Genomic DNA, 21,703 nt, shown 5'->3' with positions numbered 1-21,703 from the left:
CTGATTTTTTACTTGCTATTTATTATTCAGTTATACCGTTTGGAACGCTATGATGAATGCTTAGCAGTATATAGAGATCTTGTCCGAAACTCCCAAGATGATTATGATGAGGAGAGGAAAACAAACCTTTCAGCAGTTGTTGCAGCTCAAAGCAATTGGGAAAAAGTGGTTCCAGTGAGTATCCTTGTGGTGTACCCATACAGTCGTGAAGTATTATTCATGTTTAGTATTTAACTGGTATTTTGTCCCCTGACAGGAGAACTTGGGCCTCCAAGAAGGCACACATGAGCTGTGCTACAACACTGCATGTGCGCTGATAGGCCAAGGCCAGCTGAACCAGGCCATGAAAATCCTGCAAAAGGCTGAAGGTTTGAAGTTTGTTAAACTTACCTGTAAATATAGTGTGCATATAGCTTTGTATTTTCTAAAATTACATTGGACTTCTGTGAAATTATTAAATGGAAGTTATTGATGCAGTGACAATTTCTCAAAGTTCATGTAGTCTTTCTCTTTTTTTTTTTTTTTTTTTGGCGGGGGATGTGGACAGAATCTTACTGTGTCACCCAGGCTGGAGTACAGTGGCATGATCTCGGCTCACTGCAACCTCTGTCTCCCAAGTTCAAGCAATTCTCCTGCCTCAGCCTCCTGAGTAGCTGGGATTATAGGTGCATGCTACCACGCCTGGCTAATTTTTGTATGTTTAATAGAAATGGGTTTCACCATGTTGGCCAGGCTGACCTCGAACTCCTGGCCTCAAGTGATCCACCCTCCTCAGCCTTTCAAAGTGCTGGGATTACTGGCACTTTCTCTTTTTGACCATATCTCACCTATATTTCTAATCCCTAAGCCAGTCTATTAGTCTGTTTCCAACCATACCAGACCTTAACATTTGAATTTTGAGGAGCAGGTTTTGAACAAGTTACTGTGAATGTTATGTGTAGATTAAGTGAGTTAATGAATGTCAACCATTCACAATAATACGTGGCATGATGGCATATAGTATAAGCATTCAGTAAATATTTTGTTACTATTATTGTTGTTTAGCAGGTATTCAAGTAATAACATGGTGTCCCTATGTGTATACACACACATACACTACATTTATGTATTGATAGCACCATTCAAGCACTTTTTTTGTTTGTTTGTTTTTTGTTTTTTGAGACAGTCTCGCCCTGTTGCCCAGGCTGGAGTGCAATGGCGTGATGTCAGCTCACTGCAACCTCCACCTCCCAGGTTCAAACAATTCTCCTGCCTCAGCCTCCCGAGTAGCTGGGATTATAGGCGCCCGCCACCACACCCAGCTAATTTTTGTATTTTTAGTAGACACAGGGTTTCACCATGTTGGCCAGGCTGATCTCGAACTCCTGACCTCGTGATCCACCTGCCTCGGCCTCCCAAAGTGCTAGGATTACAGGCGTGAGCCACCACACCTGGCCTCAAGCATGTTTTAACTCCATTTGGTATGTTTCTTTATATGATATGTGCATGCTTTGAAGCTTTTTTGGTGGGGTTGTGGGCAGGGGAGGAACAGAGTCTTGCTCTGTCACCCAGTCTGGAGTGCAGTGGCAAGAACTTGGCTCACTTCACCCTCCGCCTCTCACGTTCAAGCAATTCTCATGCCTCAGCCTCCCAAGTAGCTGAGATCATAGGCGCATGCCACAATACCCAACTAATTTTTGTATTTTCCGTAGAGACGGTTTTCGCCATGTTGGCCAGGCTGATCTCAAATTCCTGTTGTCAAGTGATCTGCCTGCCTTGGCCTCCTAAAGTGCTGGGATTACAGCCGTGAGCTACTGTGCCCAGCTGAAGCTTTTAATTAAGAAAAAAATTAATTGATTAGAGAACTGTGTCTGGTATTAACACATGAAACATTTTGACTGCTTGTGCATACATTTTTCCCTGGAAGCTATAAAAGTGATGTAGGTACTGCAGTGATCATTGGGGTGGAAAAAAAGGTGAAACAAAGTCTGTTTTACTATTAAATATTAGGGTTTAAAACGAGAGCAAAGTTTTACTGTTAAACGTTGAAAGTTAAAATAAGAACAAAGGTTAGAGCATCATGAGGAAAATCTGTTTTAGAATTACAATTTTTTGGCTGAGTGCAGTGGCTCATGCCTATAATCCCAGCACTTTTGGGAGGCCGAGGCAGGAGGATTGTTTCAGCCTAGCAGTTCAAGACCAGCCTGAGTAACATAGTAAGCCTTCGTTTTTACAAAAATATATATATATTTAGCCGAGTGTGGTGGTGCACACCTGTATTCCTAGCTACTCGGGTGACTGAGGCAACAGGGCCTAGGAGGGCCTAAGAGATTGAGGCTCCAGTGAGCTGAGATCATACCACTGTATTTCCAGCCTGGGTGACAGAATGAGACCCTGTCTCAAAAAAAAAAGAGATAATTGTAATTTCCTGACCTCAAGTGACCCACCCACCTCGACCTCCCAAAGTGCTGAGATTACAGGTATGAGCCACTGTACCCAGCAGAATTATAATTTCTTGATCATACCCAATGAAGAACATTCTCATACATTGTGGGTTTGAGTATAAGAGTAATACAGACTTTTCAGTGAGCAATTTGGTGATGTGTAGCAGATTTTAAAATTTACCTACCCTTTGATCCAATAATTTCACTTCTAGAAACTTAAGGAAATGATTAGATAAATTTGCATATGTGTCTGTATGAATGTTCATTGAAGGGATATTCATAAGAACAGAAATTTGGAAATAGCATGAAGTTCTTTACTATTAAAGGATTGGCTAAGTTGTACCATAATCACAAAGTAATTACAGTCATTACAACCAATAACATTAAAAAAAATACAGTAGTGTAGATCTATGTTTATTGTAACAGAGATATATCCACAGGATATTGAATGGGGAAGGGAGGTTTCAAAATAGCATGCACAGTGTCTCACTTTCATTTTAAAATGCAACTGTGCATTTACATAAAACTAAGCCAGGTATGGTGGCTCACAGCTGTAGTCCCAGCTACTTGGGAGGCGGAAGTGGGAGGATCACTTGAGCCCAGGATTTCAAGGCTGTGGTGAGCTGTAATGAAGCCTCTGCACTCCAGCATGGGCAACAGAGTGAGACCCCCCAACTTTAAAAACAAACAAAAAAATATTAAAAAGCTAAATAACTGAAATGCTAGCAGTGTTTATCTCTGGGTGGTAGGATTATTTATTTTTATGCTTTTCTATAATTGGTTTTTTGCAATTAATATTTACTACATTTGTATTTTTTGATGCACTTTACAAATATTTTTAGCATAGACACAACAAATGAAAGAAAAGTGCCAAAGAGCTAGGAAAGTCAAGAGACTGATAATATATATGTAGTATATTTGTTGCTAATGTAAATTTCACAGTTGCTTGTTACTATGATTATCTTGGAATCTTCTGCCTAGAAATTTAGATCTTGCTCTTTGGAATAGTGAAAGACATGGAATTTACCCAACAATACTACTTTTAAAACAATTTTTTCTCCTATAGATCTTTGTCGCCGTTCTTTATCAGAAGACACTGTAAGTATTCCATCATTGTTAAACCAAAATTTTACACTTCTGACTATTAACATTACTGAGGCTTCATTGTACTATTTATTGACTTTCTTTAGAAGATGGTGATTAAGTAGGAATCACACTAGAAACCACCCTCTTGTATCAGTTATTTGATGAAGTCGATTAGAGTGAGAAATCAAAATACAAAAAATTTTGGCATACCTTAAGCACTTGATTATACATTTATATAATGTAAATTTATTCCCCTATTTTAGGATGTAGGACTAAGGTCTTTGAGGATTGGTCTGCTCATAGAAGTTCCATGTGTATTTCTTATGTAGTGACATAATTCAACATTCCCAATTTACACTTTTGGTTTTTCTTTTTAAGTGTAACAATATCTTGGCCGGGCGCGGTGGCTCAAGCCTGTAATCCCAGCACTTTGGGAGGCCGAGACGGGTGGATCACGAGGTCAGGAGATCGAGACCATCCTGGCTAACACGGTGAAACCCCGTCTCTACTAAAAATACAAAAACTAGCCAGGCGAGGTGGCGGCGCCTGTAGTCCCAGCTACTCGGGAAGCTGAGGCAGGAGAATGGCGGGAACCCAGGAGGCGCAGCTTGCAGTGAGCTGAGATCCGGCCACTGCACTCCAGACCGGGCGACAGAGCGAGACGGTTCCATCTCAAAAAAAAAAAAAAAAAAGTGTAACAATATCTTAAATACAATAGGTAAGCACTTTCATTATAGAGTCCTTAAAGATTTTTTTTTTTTTTAACCGGTCTCTTACCACAGCCAATCTTTTTGGCTCACAACTAATTAGACAATAATTTTCTTTAGGAATTTACCTTTACCGTATCTTTCTGAGTATTCAACATGATTTACATTGAAATATGTCTCTTTTCACATTCATAGTTCACTCTCTCCTTTTTTTTTTGAGACGGGATCTTGCTGTTTCACCCAGGCTGGATTGCAGTGGTGTGATCATAGGTCACTGTAACCTCAAACTCCTAGGCTCAAGCAATCCTCTCACCACAGCCTCCTGAGTAGCACCACCATGCCCAGCTAATTCTTCTTTGTAGAGATGGGGGTCTCGCTGTGTTGCCCAGGCTTGTCTGAACTCCAGGCCTCAAGCGACCCTCCCACCTCAGCCTCCTAAAGCACTGAGATTACAGACGTGAGCCACCATGCCCAGCCCATCATTCTTCTCTTTAATATTTTTAAGTTTTATCATTTCCTCATCAAACACAACTGCATAATGGGTTTGGAAACAAACATACCTGACTCCTGGTCAGCAGATACTCACCAGGTGAGAGCAGGAGTGTTGGGTCATTAAAGGAGTATTGTCTCCTAGTCTTGAGTATTCATTGTACAGCCTTTTCAGAAGGAGAGGAGAAATGTGGATTAATCTGGAATATCAGTTAAGAGAGCTACTACTTTAGTTACATAATTTGTTCAATTATAGGATTAAAGTACAGAATTAGTTCCAGCTTTTGAAGTTTTTTGTACAGTGTTAATTGGAATTTTGTAGTTTTTGTAGTAGAGTTATAGTAGAGAGAAAAGCATTTTTAAATGTGCTTTTAATGAGAAAATTATGTTTCCAGAATTTAGGGGTATCATTGTAAAAAGATATACTTGCATGTTGGTTTTTTACTTAGGTTTTTTAATTCTTGGGCTTTAGAGGATGATAATGATCAATAAATGGTATTCCTAAACTTATTACCATGTTCTTCTAGGATCTTTTTGCCCTTTTTTTTTTTTTCTTTAGATACTTCTTAGAAGTTGAAGTCTTTTTGCTGTTTTCACTTAAACTTCTCTCTTGCTGGCAATTTCTAAAGACTAAGATCTTTGAGGATTGGTCTGCTCATAGAAGTTCCACGTGTAGGAGTATAATCTGAGACTAAAAGTTGTTAAGTAATTTGTATGAGGTCATAGCCTACTTCATAAGAGGTAAAACTTGGATTCAGATTCTAGTTTCTGACTTCAAAGCTTTCCCCTTTTACTACTTTAGTGGTACTTCTCTCCTGTGGAAAATTTCTGAAATTGTGTCTTCTTCAGGATTGTATCTCTTTTGAATTTTTCAGTTATTTGATAAATATGTAGATCAGTTTGGAAAATTTATATGGGAAAAATATTTCTTTCTTTTAGGATGGGACTGAGGAAGACCCACAGGCAGAACTGGCCATCATTCATGGTCAGATGGCCTATATTCTGCAGCTTCAGGGTCGAACAGAGGAGGCTTTGCAACTTTACAATCAAATAATAAAACTAAAGTGAGTTATTAAAAGGAAGTATCTTTTATATGGGATAGGGTTCTTTTTAAAGGTTTGTTTGGTTTTGACTGTTGCTTGTTGTTCACAGACCAACAGATGTGGGATTACTAGCTGTAATTGCAAATAACATCATTACCATTAACAAGGTATGGAATATTCGTGGCTTTCCTTACAGATATATTTTACCCTGAAAGCTCATCACCTTAGTTTTAGTTTTGTTCTAGGAGTTCTTTTTAACATGATGAAAAAAGTCCAGTTGTAGCAAAATCACAATGGAGAGTATTACTTAACTCTCCTAACGATAATGATGCTGCCAGGTATATTTGAGTAAGAAAACTTTTTGTAGTAGATCCTAGAGTTTTTAAGATCTCCCCTTTTCCCAGTGTATAATAATGTAGAGACTCTCTCTTTGTAAGAGATATAAATTATTGGGGCTTTTAAACTTTAAGTATATGCATGTTTTATATGATTTCTTCATCTGTGGAATCTGAATGTGTAAGTGTTCTTTATATAATTTTTTTCTTGGGTTTTCTTTTTTTAGGGAGTATAGACAGGTGCTCTTTCTCCTCCCCCACACCCCATCCAATGCAAAATATTACAAATATATATATAAGCACTCTAACTTAGAGTACTGTACTAATGTCAGTAGCCACCATCAGAAACACTTTTTTTTTTTTTTTTAAGCAGAGTCTTGCTCTGTCGCCCAGGCTGGAGTGCAGTGGCACGATCTCGTTTCACTGCAACCTCTGCCTCCCGGATTCACGCCATTCTCCTGCCTTAGCCTCCCGAGCAGCTGGGACTATAGGCGCCCCCTACCAAGCCGGGCTAATTTTTTTTTTTTAGTAGAGACAGGGTTTCATTGTGTTAGTTAGGATGTTCTCGATCTCCTGACCTCATGATCTGCCCACCTCAGCCTCCTCAAGTGCTGGGATTACAGGCGTGAGCCATCGTGCCCGGCCAGGAACAGTCTTAATGGAAAAAGTTTTCTTTTCTTTTCTTTTTTTTTTTTTAAGACTGTCACCCAGGCTGGAGTGCAGTGGTGCAGATATTACTGTAGCCTCAGGCAATCCTTCCAAGTAGCTGGGACCACAGGCACACACCACCATGCCTAGCTAATTAAAAAAAAAAAAAAAATTGTAGAGACAGAGTCTTGCCATGTTGCCCAGACTGGTCTTTTAACTCCTGGGTTCAAGCAATCTTCTTGCCTCAGCCTTCCAAATTACTGGGATTCTAGGGGTGAGCCACCACGCCCAGCCTGGAAAAATATTTCAAGTTCACATTTGAAATCCAAGTCAGTGGAAAGTAAGAAAAGTAACATTTGAACTTACGATTTATCTTGATATACCATGTGATTTTTCAAGTACCACCTTATTTCTTCCTCTCAATAATCTTTTTAGGTGGTAGTCCTTATCTCTGTAGGAGTATAATCTGAGACTAAAAGTTGTTAAGTAATTTGTATGAGGTCATAGCCTACTTCATAAGAGGTCAAACTTGGATTCAGATTCTAGTTTCTGACTTCAAAGCTTTCCCCTTTTACTACTTAGTGGTACTTCTCTCCTGTGGCAGAAACGTAGTATATCCCTGGATGAGGTTGCTGCTGGCCATTGGTATGGTATAGATTTCCAAACATTGATACTAGCCTTTGAACCTTGGCAAAAATATATACCTGCCTATGTTTATGAATTTTGAAATACTTGTCAGAACAAATTTTTTTTTTCCCGAGATGGAGTCTCTCTCTGTTGCCCAGGCTGGAGTGCAGTGGCATGGTCTCGGCTTACTGCAGCCTCTGCCTCCCAGGTTCAAGTGATTCTGGTGGCTCAGCCACCTGAGTAGCTGGGACTACAGTCACGTGCCACCACGCCTGGCTAATTTTTGTATTTTTAGTAGAAATGAGGTTTCACTATGTTGAACAGGCTGGTCTCAAACTCCTGATCTCAAGTGATCCTCCTGCCTCAGCCTCCCAAAGTGTTGGGATTATAGGCGTGAGCCACCACACCCAGCCAGGACAAATTATTTTTATCTGACATACATAATTGTAGAGGAAGAGAGTGTGTAAGATACTAAATATCTCAGTCTGAATGGTAACTTATACATTGAAAACTTTCTTCAGTCAATGGGTATTTCTGACTTTTTCACAGTAGTACTGGATGCAATAGGTAATGAAAAATACAAAGTATCACATAGTTTAAAAACTCATTTTGGTGTTGAAAAAATTTGTTCATGTTTTAATTTTTTGTCTGTATACTTTACAACTGTATACTTAATACTACATTTGGTGAACGGAAAGATCTCTCTGGTTTGGCAAGTTTGAGCTGACCCTTGAAGGAGGACTATGGTTTGAAGGTTAAGCAACAGCACAAAAAAATGTACATATGAAGAAATATTTATGATTTGTAAGGAAAAGGGAGGAAACAGAAGAGAGTATGTATTTGCTGGATAGTTTAAAAAGTAGATTAGATTGAACTATATCAGAGTCTTGGAAATCAAGTTTAAGAAAAGTCTGGCAGTGATGTGCACAATTAATTGAAGTATTAAAATAGTGACGTGAGAGAACCAGCTAGAAAATATGGTTTCTTTAGGATTGATTTATATGAAAGGCAGTTTCTTGCTGCACATTAAAATAGTTTCAGATTGGTTTGGAGCTCAACACTAAGAAAAAGTAGAATTTATTTTAGATTTCTTCACTTCCTTTTAGTCTTTAAACTGGTAGAAGACCTGTTTTAAAAAAGCACAGTGGTATCATGTATTTGCAAGTAAATACATTGTTTTACAAAGCTGAAGTATTGTGCACGTAGTAGATACTCAGATGCTCAGTTTGTGCTTCTCAGTATGCAGTCAGTGTGACTTCGTTTTCTCCCGTTTTTTGGGGATTTATGTGACTTTCAGTAATTCTTAATAGGTCTTTCTTTGGGCAGATAACACTGTGCCCCTACATGGGAATTTTAGAAATTGAGCTTCTTTATGCTTTTGCTTGGTTAAGAAGAAGTGACTTTAGGAAAGGAAAAACAGTAGATATGTTGAGTATTTTCTGCTAAAAAAAAAAATGGGTTCAAAAGTGGTTACAGATGTGTTTCTGAGGTTTCATGATTTGCTTACAGAGTGACTATAGGCATACCTCGTTTTATTGTGCTTTACTTTATTACACTTTGTAAGTTTTTCACATACTTAAGGTTTGTGGCAATCCTGTGTTGAGCATGTCTGTTGGCTCCATTTTTTTTTTTTTTTTTGAGATGGAGTCTCGCTCTGTTGCCCAGGCTGAAGTGCAGTGGTGGGATCTCAGCTCTCTGCAACCTCCAGGTTCAAGCAATTCAACTGCCTCAGCCTCCCGAGTAGCTGGGACTACAGGCATGTGCCACCACACCCAGCTAATTTTTGTATTTTTAGTAGAGACAGGGTTTCACCATGTTGGTCAGGATGGTCTTGATCTCTTGGCCTCAGGTGATCCAGACACCTCTGCCTCCCAAAGTGCTGGGATTGCAGGCATGAGCCACTGTGCCTGGCCATGTTGGTATCATTTTTTTTAGTAGCATGTGTCCATTTCATATCTCTATATCAGTGTTTTTTAGCATTGAAGTATTTTTAAATAAAGGTATGTACTGGGCTGGGCACGGTGGCTCACACCTGTAATCCCAGCACTTTGGGAGGCCAAGGTGGGCAGATCATGAGGTCAGGAGATCGAGACCATCCTGGCTAACAGGTGAAACCCTGTCTCTACTAAAAATACAAAAAATTAGCCAGGTGTGGTGACAGGCGCCTGTAGTCCCAGCTACTTGGGAGGCTGAGGCAGGAGAATAGCGTGAACCCGGGAGGCAGAACTGGCAGTGAACTGAGACCACACCACTGCACTCCAACCTGGGTGACAGAGTGAGACTCCGTCTCAAAAAAAAAAAAGAAAAAGTATGTACTTGTTTTCAGACATAATGCTGTTGTACACTTAATAGACTACAATATAGTATAAACATAACTTTTATATGCACTGAGAAACCAAAAAATTTGTGACTCCTTCTATTGTAATATTTGCTTTATTGCGGTGGTCTGGAACCAAACCTGAAATATCTCCAAGATATGCCTGTATTTTGAAGAGAAGTGAGTTACTTTTTATTTATCATCTAAATTCTAGAGGGCATAGCTTGTAGAAATTGTCAAATTAGGTATTTTTGTAGTCCTAATACACTGGAATTTGTGCTGTCCCTTTTTTCCTTCAGAAAGCTCAAAAGCAATTAATAGTGGAAAAATAAAACAGAAATCTTGTTCTCCATTTCTTTAAAGCAGTGCACTTGTTAAACCTTTTTATACCTAGGAAGCCTCCTTTGAGAAGGCTCTAAAAGGAGTGGGCATGGATTCTGGGATAACTGTGTATATGAGTAGATTTGAATTGCAGAGATTTTGTTTACTTCTGTGAACCAAGATAACTTTATATGCATCTTATTAGCTTAGGCACCTCAGTCAGGTAGATAGATTCAAGCTATCCTGCTGTATTTATATAAAGTTAATAAAAAAGGAATAAGTTGAAATCTGAGATTCTGTTAATGGTGGATAAACTTTTCTTTGTTAGGACCAAAATGTCTTTGACTCCAAGAAGAAAGTGAAATTAACCAATGCGGAAGGAGTAGAGTTTAAACTTTCCAAGAAACAACTACAAGCTATAGAATTTAACAAAGCTCTACTTGCTATGTACACAAACCAGGTGGGTAATTACCTTTGGTGTCATAGCTAAACCTTTTGTAATATGGTGTATGAGGAGTAATAGGGATATTAGTCTAATCTGTTTTTAGTTTTTGTTTGTATTTTGTTGTCGACTCATAAATATATATTTTTCCTTCCTCAAAATATTATATATATTATTGGCCGGGCACAATGGCTCACGCCTGTAATCCTAGCACTTTGGGAGGCTGAAGTGGGCGGATTACTTGAGCTCAAGAGTTCAAGACCAGCCTAAGCAACATAGCAAAACCCTGTCTCTACATGGTGGTGCATGCCTGTAGTCCCAGCTACTCTGGAGACTGAGGCACAAGAATTGTTTGCAGTGAGCTGAGATTGTGCCATTTCACTCCAGCCTGGGTGACAGAGAGAGACTGTCTCTCATAAAAAGAAAGAATGTTATATGTCATAGATTTTATTTATTAAACAAGTAATTTGCCCAATTTCTTATAAGGGTGTAGAGTTGACATCTTTTAAGGGAAAGAAAACAGTATTCACACCTTTAAATGAGATAACTTTCTCATTACCTTATTTCTAATCTGAAGTAACATAAAATCATCAAAGATGCTGACCATGATTATAGATTTAAGACCCATCTTTCATTTTTGCTGTGTATAATCACATCAAGTCACAAATGTTAAGAAGGTCAAGTCTAACTCCAGTAAGCATTCTACTTCTAATTTTATACTCTTTTAGAGCAGAAGTTTTAGTGGAAGAGAAAGAGGCAGTAATTTTTTTTTTTTTTTGCTTTTTTGTGTGTGTGTGTGTGTGTGTGGAGACTGAGTTTCGCTCTGTTGCCCAGGCCGGAGGGCAGCGGCATGATCTCGGCTCATTGCAAGCTCTGCCTCCCTAGTAGCTGGGACTACAGGTGCCCATGACCACGTCCAGCTAATTTTTTTGTATTTTTAGTAGAGACAGGGTTTCACCATGTTAGCCAGGATGGTCTTGGTATCCTGACCTCGTGATCTGCCTGCCTCAGCCTCCCAAAGTCCTGGGATTACAGGTGTGAGCCACCGTGCCCGGCTGAGAGGCAGTAATGTTTCTGTTATTTAGAACTGAGTCAAGTTATTCTTAACAATTTAACAAAAAATACGTATGCATTTTGTTTTTGAAGCAAATGCTTATACTTGATGTGTTTTTTTTTAAACAGTTCTAGAATTTAGGCATCCAAGTGAATGTTTAGAATTTCTCCTTTACTAAAGGCTTGTAGAGTTCATAGATTAAATTCAATAAATGGAAATCATGTTCTTACAAGAAAAAATTGAGAATAGATACTGTAAACTGATTCTCTTATCCTAGGCAGTTCTTTGGTTAATATTTGTTTCAACTGATTTTCCCATATTTCTTTTCTTTCTGGTCATTTAGTGTTTAATTTCATTAACTAGTTTATTTTTGTTGTGGGGGTTGGGTATCTTCTAGGCTGAACAATGCCGCAAAATATCTGCCAGTTTACAGTCCCAAAGTCCTGAGCATCTCTTACCTGTGTTAATCCAAGCTGCCCAGCTCTGCCGTGAAAAGCAGCACACAAAAGCAATAGAGCTGCTTCAGGTAAAATAATTACTTGAATGAGGTGTCAGGCATTTGCAGCCTTGTTTCTTTTTCATTGTGTTGTAATAACCTACAAGCATGTAAATTTAATGGGAAAACTAATCAGAAATGTACCACTACACAAATTTCAGTGCCATTTTAGTCAACTCTTGGGTTACAGCTTTGTTTTATATAAATTTCTATAATGTAAGTATTTGTTATAAATGCTAAAGAATGCTGTTTTGTTTGGAGATCTATTTAACCTGAGTTAGGGGATTGTTTGAGGCGATAACCTGAGTTAGAGGATTGTTTAGGCATGTATAATTCTAGAACATGCTTAACCTCTTTTGCAATAATCTGATCTCCACTGAGTTCCACTCCAGAACCTCAATTATGGAGATACTGACTTTGTTGTTATCAACCCAAACCAGCTATTATATTGCATATTTAAATTTCTTGAATATAAACTACATTGGAAAGTTGGACAGGTACAATTAGGATCATCCCGACAGACACAGTTGCCTAACAGGAACACTCAGTGAAGAGATACTGCCCCTTCTCTCCCCCCAGCAAAAAAAAAAAAAAAAAAAAATCTATTTAGTAATCTTTATTACAGTTGACCCTTTGTATCATTGAGTTTTACATCCAAGAATTCAACCAGCCATGGATTAAAAACTTTGTGGGGGTCGCCTGGCGTAGTGGCTCACATCTGTAATCCCAGCACTTTGGGAGCCCCAATCAGGCGATCATCTGAGGTCAGGAGTTCAAGACCAGCCTTGCCAACATGGTGAAACCCCATCTCTACTAAAAATACAAAAAATTAGCCGAACATGGTGGCACATTCCTGTAATCCCAGCTACTTGGGAGGCTGAGGCAGGAGAATCACTCGAACCTGGCAGGCGGAGGTTGCAGTGAGCCGAGATCACGCCACTACACTCCAACCTGGGTGACAGAGCAAGATTCCACCTCAGAAAAATAAAAAAGCACATTTTGGGGTTGGAAATGTGTGATTGCCTCTGTACTCAACATACACAAACTTTAAAAATCATTATTCCCTAGATAATATAACAACTATATACATAGCATTTACGTTATATTAGGTATTATAAGTAATCTAGCAATGATTTAAAATGTATAGGAGTAAGTGTGTAGGTTATACGCAAATACTATACTTTTTATACAAGGGACTTGAGCATCCTTGGGTTTTGGAATGCGGGATGGTTTTGCAAGCAGTACCCCGTGGCCAAGGGATGATGGGTTTCTCTGTTAGTGACTTACAGAAAACTTGACATTATTACACTTACTTTTAGAGCATACCTTTAAGAAAAAAAGTGGGTGTTGAATAAAAATTTTCCCAAGTTAAGATTTTGACCGGCAGCCAGAAGTTTAATATTTTAAAACTGAATTTAAAATCTTATGTAGCTGAGTTAAATAACTGTAATGTATACAATTTGATGTGTAAATTAAATGTGATTTTTTTTTCTCCAAACTAAAAAAATTTAGGAATTTTCAGATCAGCATCCAGAAAATGCAGCTGAAATTAAGCTGACCATGGCACAGTTGAAAATTTCTCAAGGTATTATGGTTTTCATCATGGTTAAAATATTTGAATGAAAACATGGTTGAAATGATTCTACAGTTGTGAACTATGTGATTTTAAGTTTTTTGTGTAATGGTAAAGCATAATAATTACTGTTTCAAACATGCAGCTACATTGGATGATCTCCAACAGATTTAGTAGTGAGGTAATTGCCCCTTTTCACAGATTATTCCTAAATTATTAGAATGATTCTCAATCTGTGCCTTGAAAGTTCTGAAGCAAAGAATTCCTCTGTTCCAAAAGACCATATATACTACTCAAATTGCCTGAGTATGTCACATGCAGAAATGCTTATGTCTGTCACTTGGTAATATTTGTATGACTACTTTGCATCATAGTTTTCAGAATTTCTTAGCTTGGCCCTTCATTCTTACTTCGTTTTACATTTTGCCACCTATGTCTTTGGGCTTGGGGAAAGGTAATAGAATTTAACAAGAACTGATGTGTTTGAATCTTAAAACTGCCAATGTTTTTGTCTGTGGTTTTGATCTAACTTTGAATATCTAGAGCTGTGTTGCCCAGTTTGGTAGTCACTAGCCACATGTAGCTATTTTAAGTTTAAATTAGTTAAATTAAATTTAAAATTCAGTTCTTTGATTATGCTAGCCACATCTTAGAAAAGTTTAGTAGCTGTGTGCAACTAGTGGCTACAATATTGGACAGCACAGATATAGGACATTTATATCATCACAAAAAGTTCTGTCAAACAGCTCTGGTATAGAGTGTGGATTTTCGATGGGGGTGACAATTCGTCACAAAAATCTTAAATATTACAATGGCTGAAATGAAAATTTTATGAGTTGAAGGAGAGGAGTTGGCAGTTAGGGAAAAAATGTTTAAAATGTCCTTAGTAGGGCTATAATGAAAACAAGGTTGAGACACACTGCAGATCTCCCTCTTATCCAATTCTCACATTTCTTTACTTTCCTTATCTCTTTTTCCTTATTCTCAGCCCTGTCTTCTCTTCTTTGCCCTTTACTTGATCTTTCTTCTTCCTGTGTTTAGTTTATTTTTTCAAGGATGATTTATTATCTTGAAATTCCTGACAGTCTGTCATGGTTTTTTGTTTGTATTTAAAGACTAGGAATTTTGAGTTATTGAGGTTTGCAATGAGTACAAAATCAGAATTTAACACCATAGGAAATTTTCCATTGCACTCATATCTACAGTAACATATTTCAAGGCCTTTAGGGAAGGACCCCACCTTCAAGTTACAGCCCGAAAAAGAAGAAATAGAACTCAACAGACTGGGAGTTGAGAGACTTCTTTTCTGGTAGCAGCTCTGCCATTAACTTTCTTTGTGAACTTAAGGTATATTATTTCTTTAGAGTTCAGTTTCCTTATCTCTAAATGAATAGAGTTCACCATCCCCAAGACCCCAAAACTTATATGTTTAGAGGTGTTACAAAATATGACTTATGGTTGCTTTCCTAAGGAAAAGTAGTGGGAGGAAGTAAAATTTCTTGTATTTTTTTTCATAATATGTGTTCTTCTATGTAATGCTGATTTTGTTTATTCTCCTAAGGTAATATTTCTAAAGCATGTCTAATATTAAGAAGCATAGAGGAGTTAAAGCATAAACCAGGCATGGTGAGTTTAAAACATTACAAAATTGAAAAGTAGTTGAATTGATAATTTATTTATATGTCTAATGTTATTCACTTTATTTATATGTGTAATATGTGTTCACCTTAAGGTAGGAGTAGTAATTATAATAGTAATGATTGTCTGGTGTAAATTTAATTTCATTCTCTGCTCTGGTATTGGTTTCTTATTCAGTCAAATGTGCCAGGCACTATTTAGGCCTTATAGTATCACTGAAAGCCAACCTCAAATAATCTCAGATCTGTGTAGGGAATTTCTTAGCCTAAACCATTTTCATCAGTGTGATTTCTTTAAATTAGAACAATTTCGTAATAGTGGCCAACAAATTTAGTTTTTAGTTTTCTGATTATTCAAATATTGCAGGTTTCAATCATTAATATAGCTGTGAAAGCATCTTTTCCATAGTATAATTCTGTAGTGCATCTTTTGGACAGGGGCTGTTTTATTCATGTTTGCATTCTCTAACATGGCCTCTGTGCAGTTGGCACTCACTAAATGTAATAATATGGTAGTGCTTTCCCTTGAAGATTCATATTTTAAGGATTGTGCTATAATTACCTTAAAGTCAAATATAGTGTATGACTGAAAATAAAATGTTTCTAATATTTAATATATGGCCTTCTTTTACCTTTCAAGGAATGTATCCATTTCATTTAAGTTGCTGACTTTATTGGCATAAAAGTTCTTCATTGTATTTCTTTATTATCCTTTTAATATCTATAGAACCTCTCTCATTCCTGATACTGGTTATTCATGTCTTTTTTTCTTTTTCCCTCTGATTAGCCTGACCAGAGGTTTGTCAGTTTTACTGATTGTTCTTAAAGATCCAGCTGTTTGTTTCCTTTCTATCCTCATCTCGTACTGCTCATCATCCCCCTCCCCCTCCACTCCAGCTGCGTAGGCCTCCTTCCTGTCCCTAAGCGACACTAGGCACTCTTTTTGCTGGCTTGAAGCAGCTCATGCCACGTGGGATTCATCATGAGAGTTCAGCCACTCTATGTATGCCTCACTGATCATACACTTAAATGTCCAGCAGTGTCTTGTATGAACATTTCTAAGGGCTTATTCTCAACTTCTGTACTTACCAAACCATTTGTGAACTGGCACTGCTTTAAAGGAAAGGTTTATTTTACAGATAACTACCTTCATATTTGGAAAACACGGTTGTTCCTGGTATTTCTAGAAGTAAAGTTACTATGTTCTCTAAAGGGAGTAGCTTTCATGATAAATCAGGTACTAACAGAGAGCCTTTATTCACTATTTCTTCAGTGTTTTTTATTTTCAAAAATGGTATTCTGGGAGTGAAGGGAGGATTCACTAATTTATACCTTTGGCTGTGTAGGTGTCTGCATTAGTTACCATGTACAGCCATGAAGAAGATATTGATAGTGCCATTGAGGTCTTCGCACTAGCTATCCAGTGGTATCAAAACCATCAGGTAAACAAATGGAGTAAAATGTTATGAGGGCATGTTTTTACATAAAAATAGGTAGTAGTGAAAAAATTCAGGCAAACTGAAGTATTACACGTCACTATTTTAAAAGTGAAATACTATTTAGATTATCAAATTCATTTTTTTCAGTATACCAGATCCAAATTAAATTATTAGAAATAAACAATGGCTGCAAAATAGAAAAATAGCTCATTTATATTTATTCAAGCTCCTTGCTGTATGTGTACATGTATTTGTTTATGTAATCTCAAGAAATAATAATAGTACATGATTGCATATTTAAGAGATCATGTTTAATAGCTAGAGAACCCACGGGTGGTAGCAATTAGTACAACAGTAATACATGGAATAGTTGTTTATCATGTCTGTAGTAGGAATATCATTATTTCCAGTATGGATCTCTGCATGAGCAATATCCAACTTAAAATTATACATAACGCTGTGCAGGTGACTACTGTTAGTACTGTTAGCAGTGGAAGGGTATCAGTGCTCTGGGAAAGTATTATATTAAATTAATGTTTGAGAACTATGGTGGCATATCTTTAAGATTTGATTATTATAGGGGACTGTTTCCAGTTGTAGACACCAAATAGATATAGGTTGTTTTCCAAATTTATCCGTTGGTGATTATACAGTTAATAATTTGTCCACCTGCTTTCCTCTACATGTGTGGATGATTTTGTTGTTTCAGGCATTCAGTGAAACTTAAGATGAGGGATCTAATGCATCGGTGTATTTCTTAAAGGTCTAATGGATATAACTGCATTTACTTGCTAGATATTTAGCTTGAAACTTTTTTTTTCGTTTTATTGAAACTGTAGCCCAAATCTCCTGCTCATTTGTCCTTGATAAGAGAAGCTGCAAACTTCAAACTCAAATATGGGCGGAAGAAGGAGGCAATTAGTGACCTACAACAGCTATGGAAGTAAGCTCTGAAACATGGAGTTGTAGAAATAACACATTTATTGCTGCTACTTGATATGAGAGAGTTACTTGTTTATATTACTTTCTCCAGTTTTATAAACAGTTCAGTAATTTTCTTATTTCTTCTTTTAGACAAAATCCAAAAGATATTCACACCTTGGCACAGCTTATTTCTGCTTACTCACTTGTAGATCCAGAGAAAGCCAAAGCGTATCCTTTTGATTGTTGTTTCTTACAGCTCCTCAGTAGCACACTACATCTCTTCTAATATCATCCTCCTTTTAACTAGTAAAACCAAAAAATGATAATTTATTGATCAGTGTGATTGAAAAATGTGGCGATAGATCCAACTTAGGGTTCAGTTTCATCCAGAAGCAAAAATGAAGTCAAAAGGGTATAGCGTCTTTTCCTCCAGGTTCAAGTTCAGCAGCAAGGAAAAGAAAAAGCGTATTTTATGTGGGTAGTTTTGCATGATTCTGAAATCTTATTTTCGGATTCAACTACTTAGGTCACTTGCTTATCTCAAATAGTTACTTGATAAGCAAATTTGATGCCCTTATTGAGCCTGGGTCATATGTGCTACTCTCATCAGAGTGTGTTCCCAAAACTGAGGTGGGTTGGTGGATGCTAAGCAGTCTCAAGTCATAAACTTGATAGTTGTTTTGGAATGGAGTTTGTGTTAAGCCACCACCTTGCTCCACATCATTGAGTTAAGGAATAGAGGATTAGATTATGACTCCTCATGTTCTCCTTTCAGAATACTGTGTGTACTATATAATTGATACGACTTGTAATTGTTATTGTATAGAAGATTTAGAAACATTTTTGCTTTTGTTGAAGGTCATCAAGAAAAGACAGTCTTCCAGTGTCAATAGATATATTGGCAAACATATATATCTATATAAATGTGTGTGTTTGTGTATATTATGTTCCTGAACTCCTGTTCTATCACAGTCTTAGTAAACACTTGCCATCGTCAGATAGTATGTCTCTAAAAGTAGATGTTGAGGCTCTTGAAAATTCTCCTGGTGCTACGTACATTCGGAAGAAGGGTGGAAAAGTTACTGGAGATAGTCAACCAAAGGAACAAGGGTAATATTTTTCGTTGTAACATTCTCTAATGCTGATTTTAAATTAGACAAAGAATAAAAAATATATTCTTATAGAAATTTCGTGTGAATAAAGTTCTAGTTCTCTTTGTTTCTTTTCCATTTCTTTCACTGTACCCAGCTCTTTGTCCTTATTTCCTTCCTTTTTCCCTCAGCCCAAAATTAACCTCTGGTATTAATTTAATCTATTATTCCAGAAGTTTTTCTTTGTGTTTACACACACAGGTGGTTTATGAATATTTTCTTTAGATTAGTTTATTTTTTGTTATTTAGTTTCTTATTTGTTTGTTTATTTGTTGAGACAGAGTCTTGCTCTGTCTCTCAGGCTGGAGTACAGTGGCACAATCTTGGCTCACTGCAGCCTCTGCCTCCCAGGTTCAAGCAATTCTGCCTCAGCCTCCTGAGTAGCTGGTACTACAGGCTAGTTTTTGTATATTTGGTAGAGACAGGGTTTTACCCTGTTGGCCAGGTTGGTCTTGAACTCCTGACCTCAAGTAATCCACCCACCTCGGCCTCCCAAAGTGCTGAGCACCATGGCCAGTTATTTTTTATAGAAGGAAAATTGTACTGTACTTAGTGTTTTCCAACTTGCTTTTATTTAATGAATTTTAGAGATCTTTCCACATACTAAAATGTGGACATATTTCATCCTTTTTAAACACTCCATAGGCTGGATGTGCCTTCCTTTACCTAGAAGTTATTGTTGTACATTTAGTACATCATTTAGTATATGATTTATTTTGCTGATTTGAAGAAAAGGTTAATCGGCTTCATTTACTTACAAGAAGTCAGATTTTGACTCGTTTATTCCATTGTCATCTTAAAAATATAGTTAGCAGAGACCTACAGTAAAATGTTTTAAGATTTTACTTTTGACTCAGAACAAATAGAGCATGGAAAAGATAAAACATTTCCTTAGCTTTGTGGCTTTCATAAGTTTTTACTACTTTCTCCTTTTTTGAATGCCTTTTGAAATCTAAATTTTTCCCTAACTTAAAAAAAACTCAGCAACAGTGACTGATTTCTTCCTAACAAACTCTGCATTTCATAAAAAGCATTGTCATTCTCATAATAACTTCACTTCCAAAACTTTTAATAAGGAATTGGAGTCTCAGGTTACATTGTTCCAAATTCCATTTCATCTTACAATTATAAATTCAGTTGGAGTTCTTAAATGGATTTTCAATTAAGTATGTTTACTATTTTTTTTTCTTCACCAAACAGGGTTGGGTAACAACTAAGAACACACAGTTCCTTCTTTAGCCTGGCATAGTGGCATTTGACTCTATTTCCAGTTACTGGGAGGCTGAGGTGGGATGATCGCCTGAGCCCAGGAGTTTGAGGCTCCAGTGAGCAGTGATTGCGTCACTGCACCCCAGCCTGAGTGACAGAGAAAGACCCCCATCTTTAAAAGTTTCTTTTAAAATAATCTTTCTTTCTTTTTTTTTTTGTTGTTGTTTGTTTGTTTGTTTTCTTTTTTGAGACAGAGTCTTGCCGAGGCTGGAGTGCAATGGTGCGATCTCAGCTCACTGCAACCTCTGCCTCCTGGGTTCAAGCGATTCTCCTGCCTCAGCCTCCTGGGTAGCTGGGACTACAGGCACCTGCCACCATGCCTGGCTAATTTTTGTATTTTTAGTAGAGACAGGGTTTCACCATGTCGGTCAGGCTGGTCTTGAACTCCTGGCCTCAGGTGATCCACCCGCCTCAGCCTCACAAAGTGCTGGGATTACAGGTGTGAGCCACCGCACCTGACTTCTTTCTCTTTTTTCTTAGACAATCATTAAGATATACATTGAATTTTTAAGCTTTTAAGTTTAAGAACAATATTTTTATTAGGCATTATTAATGTTCTTTATCTTACTAAAAGTTAGTATTTTGTTAACTTTTGGATGCAAAGATTTAGTTTCTTTTAACAGTACACTATGTGATAGGTTTACGCTGGGTGTTGACCAGAAAATAAATCATGGTACTTGCTCTCAAAAGAACTTGAGCCCTGACGTGGTGGCTCATGCCGGTAATCCCAGCACTTTGGGAGGCCAAGGCAGGTGGATTACTTGAGGTCAGGAGTTTGAAACCAGCCTGGACAACATGGTGAAACCCCATCTCGACTAAAAATACAAAAATTAGCCAGGCGTAGTGACACATGCCTGTACTCCCAGCTACTTGGGAGGCTGAGGCAGGAGAATCACTTGAACCCAGGAGGTGGAGGTTGCAGTGAGCCAAGATCGCACCACTGCACTCAGCCTGGGTGACAGAGTGAGACTCCGTCTTAAAAAAAAAAAAAAAAGGAACATGAGTCTAGCAGAAGGAAATATATTTAAACAATAATTGCAATAAAGATTGCACCTGTTGTGATTGTACAGGGCATAGAGGAGTACACCGGAGGGAATAGTCACTTCTTCCTGAGGACAGTGGGAAGTTAGGAAAGGCTTCATGGAGAAGATGATTGTGTTGACTCTGAGGAAGATGAGGACGAGGTAGGCAAAGGATGAGCTAAGGCAGAGAAATAAGAAAGAGTAGAGAACCGTTGGGAAATTTCAGTATGGCTATGGAGTATAATTTGTAGGGAGACAATTTAGAATACTATTGCGCACTCTGGGTAAGAGATGAAATACTCAAGTAAGATAACAGTATGTTGCATTTCTTATTTGGGGTATCCTGAGAGAACTTTCATAATTGAATGACTTATAGAATGAATTGTTGCTGTCTCATCTTTAGTTCACTGTTTCATATTTCTTGAGTTATATCACATAAGAATATATAGAGAGATGTATTTTTATGTTTTTCTCTGTTCACTAGAGCTTTCATAATGCTTTTTTTTGAGATAAGAGTCTTGCTCCATCACCCAGGCTGGAGTGCAGTGTTGCAATCTCGCTCACTACAACCTCTGCCTCCTTGGTTCAAGAGATTCTCCTGCCTCAGCCTCCCGAGTAGCTGAGATTACAGGCACGCACTGCCACATCCAGCTAATTTTTGTATTTTTGGTAGAGACGGGGTTTCACTATGTTGGCCAGG

General features: G+C 37.7%; 1 protein-coding gene across 2 annotated transcripts in view; it reads left to right on the top strand.

The window, feature by feature from the left end:
* The window catches only part of SRP72 (signal recognition particle 72kDa), a 36,780-nt gene that overhangs the window by 6,883 nt on the left and 8,194 nt on the right, over positions 1-21,703 (top strand). Inside the window, exons 4-16 of one of the 2 annotated variants that reach the window (XM_011961238.1) lie at positions 31-174; positions 257-368; positions 3,490-3,521; positions 5,645-5,769; positions 5,858-5,915; positions 10,325-10,456; positions 11,890-12,018; positions 13,501-13,573; positions 15,123-15,187; positions 16,545-16,640; positions 17,477-17,580; positions 17,712-17,789; positions 18,534-18,671. In XM_011961238.1, the coding sequence (XP_011816628.1) occupies positions 31-174; positions 257-368; positions 3,490-3,521; positions 5,645-5,769; positions 5,858-5,915; positions 10,325-10,456; positions 11,890-12,018; positions 13,501-13,573; positions 15,123-15,187; positions 16,545-16,640; positions 17,477-17,580; positions 17,712-17,789; positions 18,534-18,671 (1,286 nt within the window). The remainder of the gene's footprint in view (positions 1-30; positions 175-256; positions 369-3,489; positions 3,522-5,644; positions 5,770-5,857; positions 5,916-10,324; positions 10,457-11,889; positions 12,019-13,500; positions 13,574-15,122; positions 15,188-16,544; positions 16,641-17,476; positions 17,581-17,711; positions 17,790-18,533; positions 18,672-21,703) is intronic. The other variant, XM_011961239.1, reaches the window with a different exon arrangement.

This window comes from Colobus angolensis, unplaced genomic scaffold (assembly GCF_000951035.1).
Source record: "Colobus angolensis palliatus isolate OR3802 unplaced genomic scaffold, Cang.pa_1.0 Scaffold54, whole genome shotgun sequence".
Taxonomy (NCBI): Eukaryota; Metazoa; Chordata; class Mammalia; order Primates; family Cercopithecidae; genus Colobus; species Colobus angolensis.
Note: the sequence above shows the minus strand (reverse complement) of the source record. Positions and strands in the feature narration are given on the sequence as shown.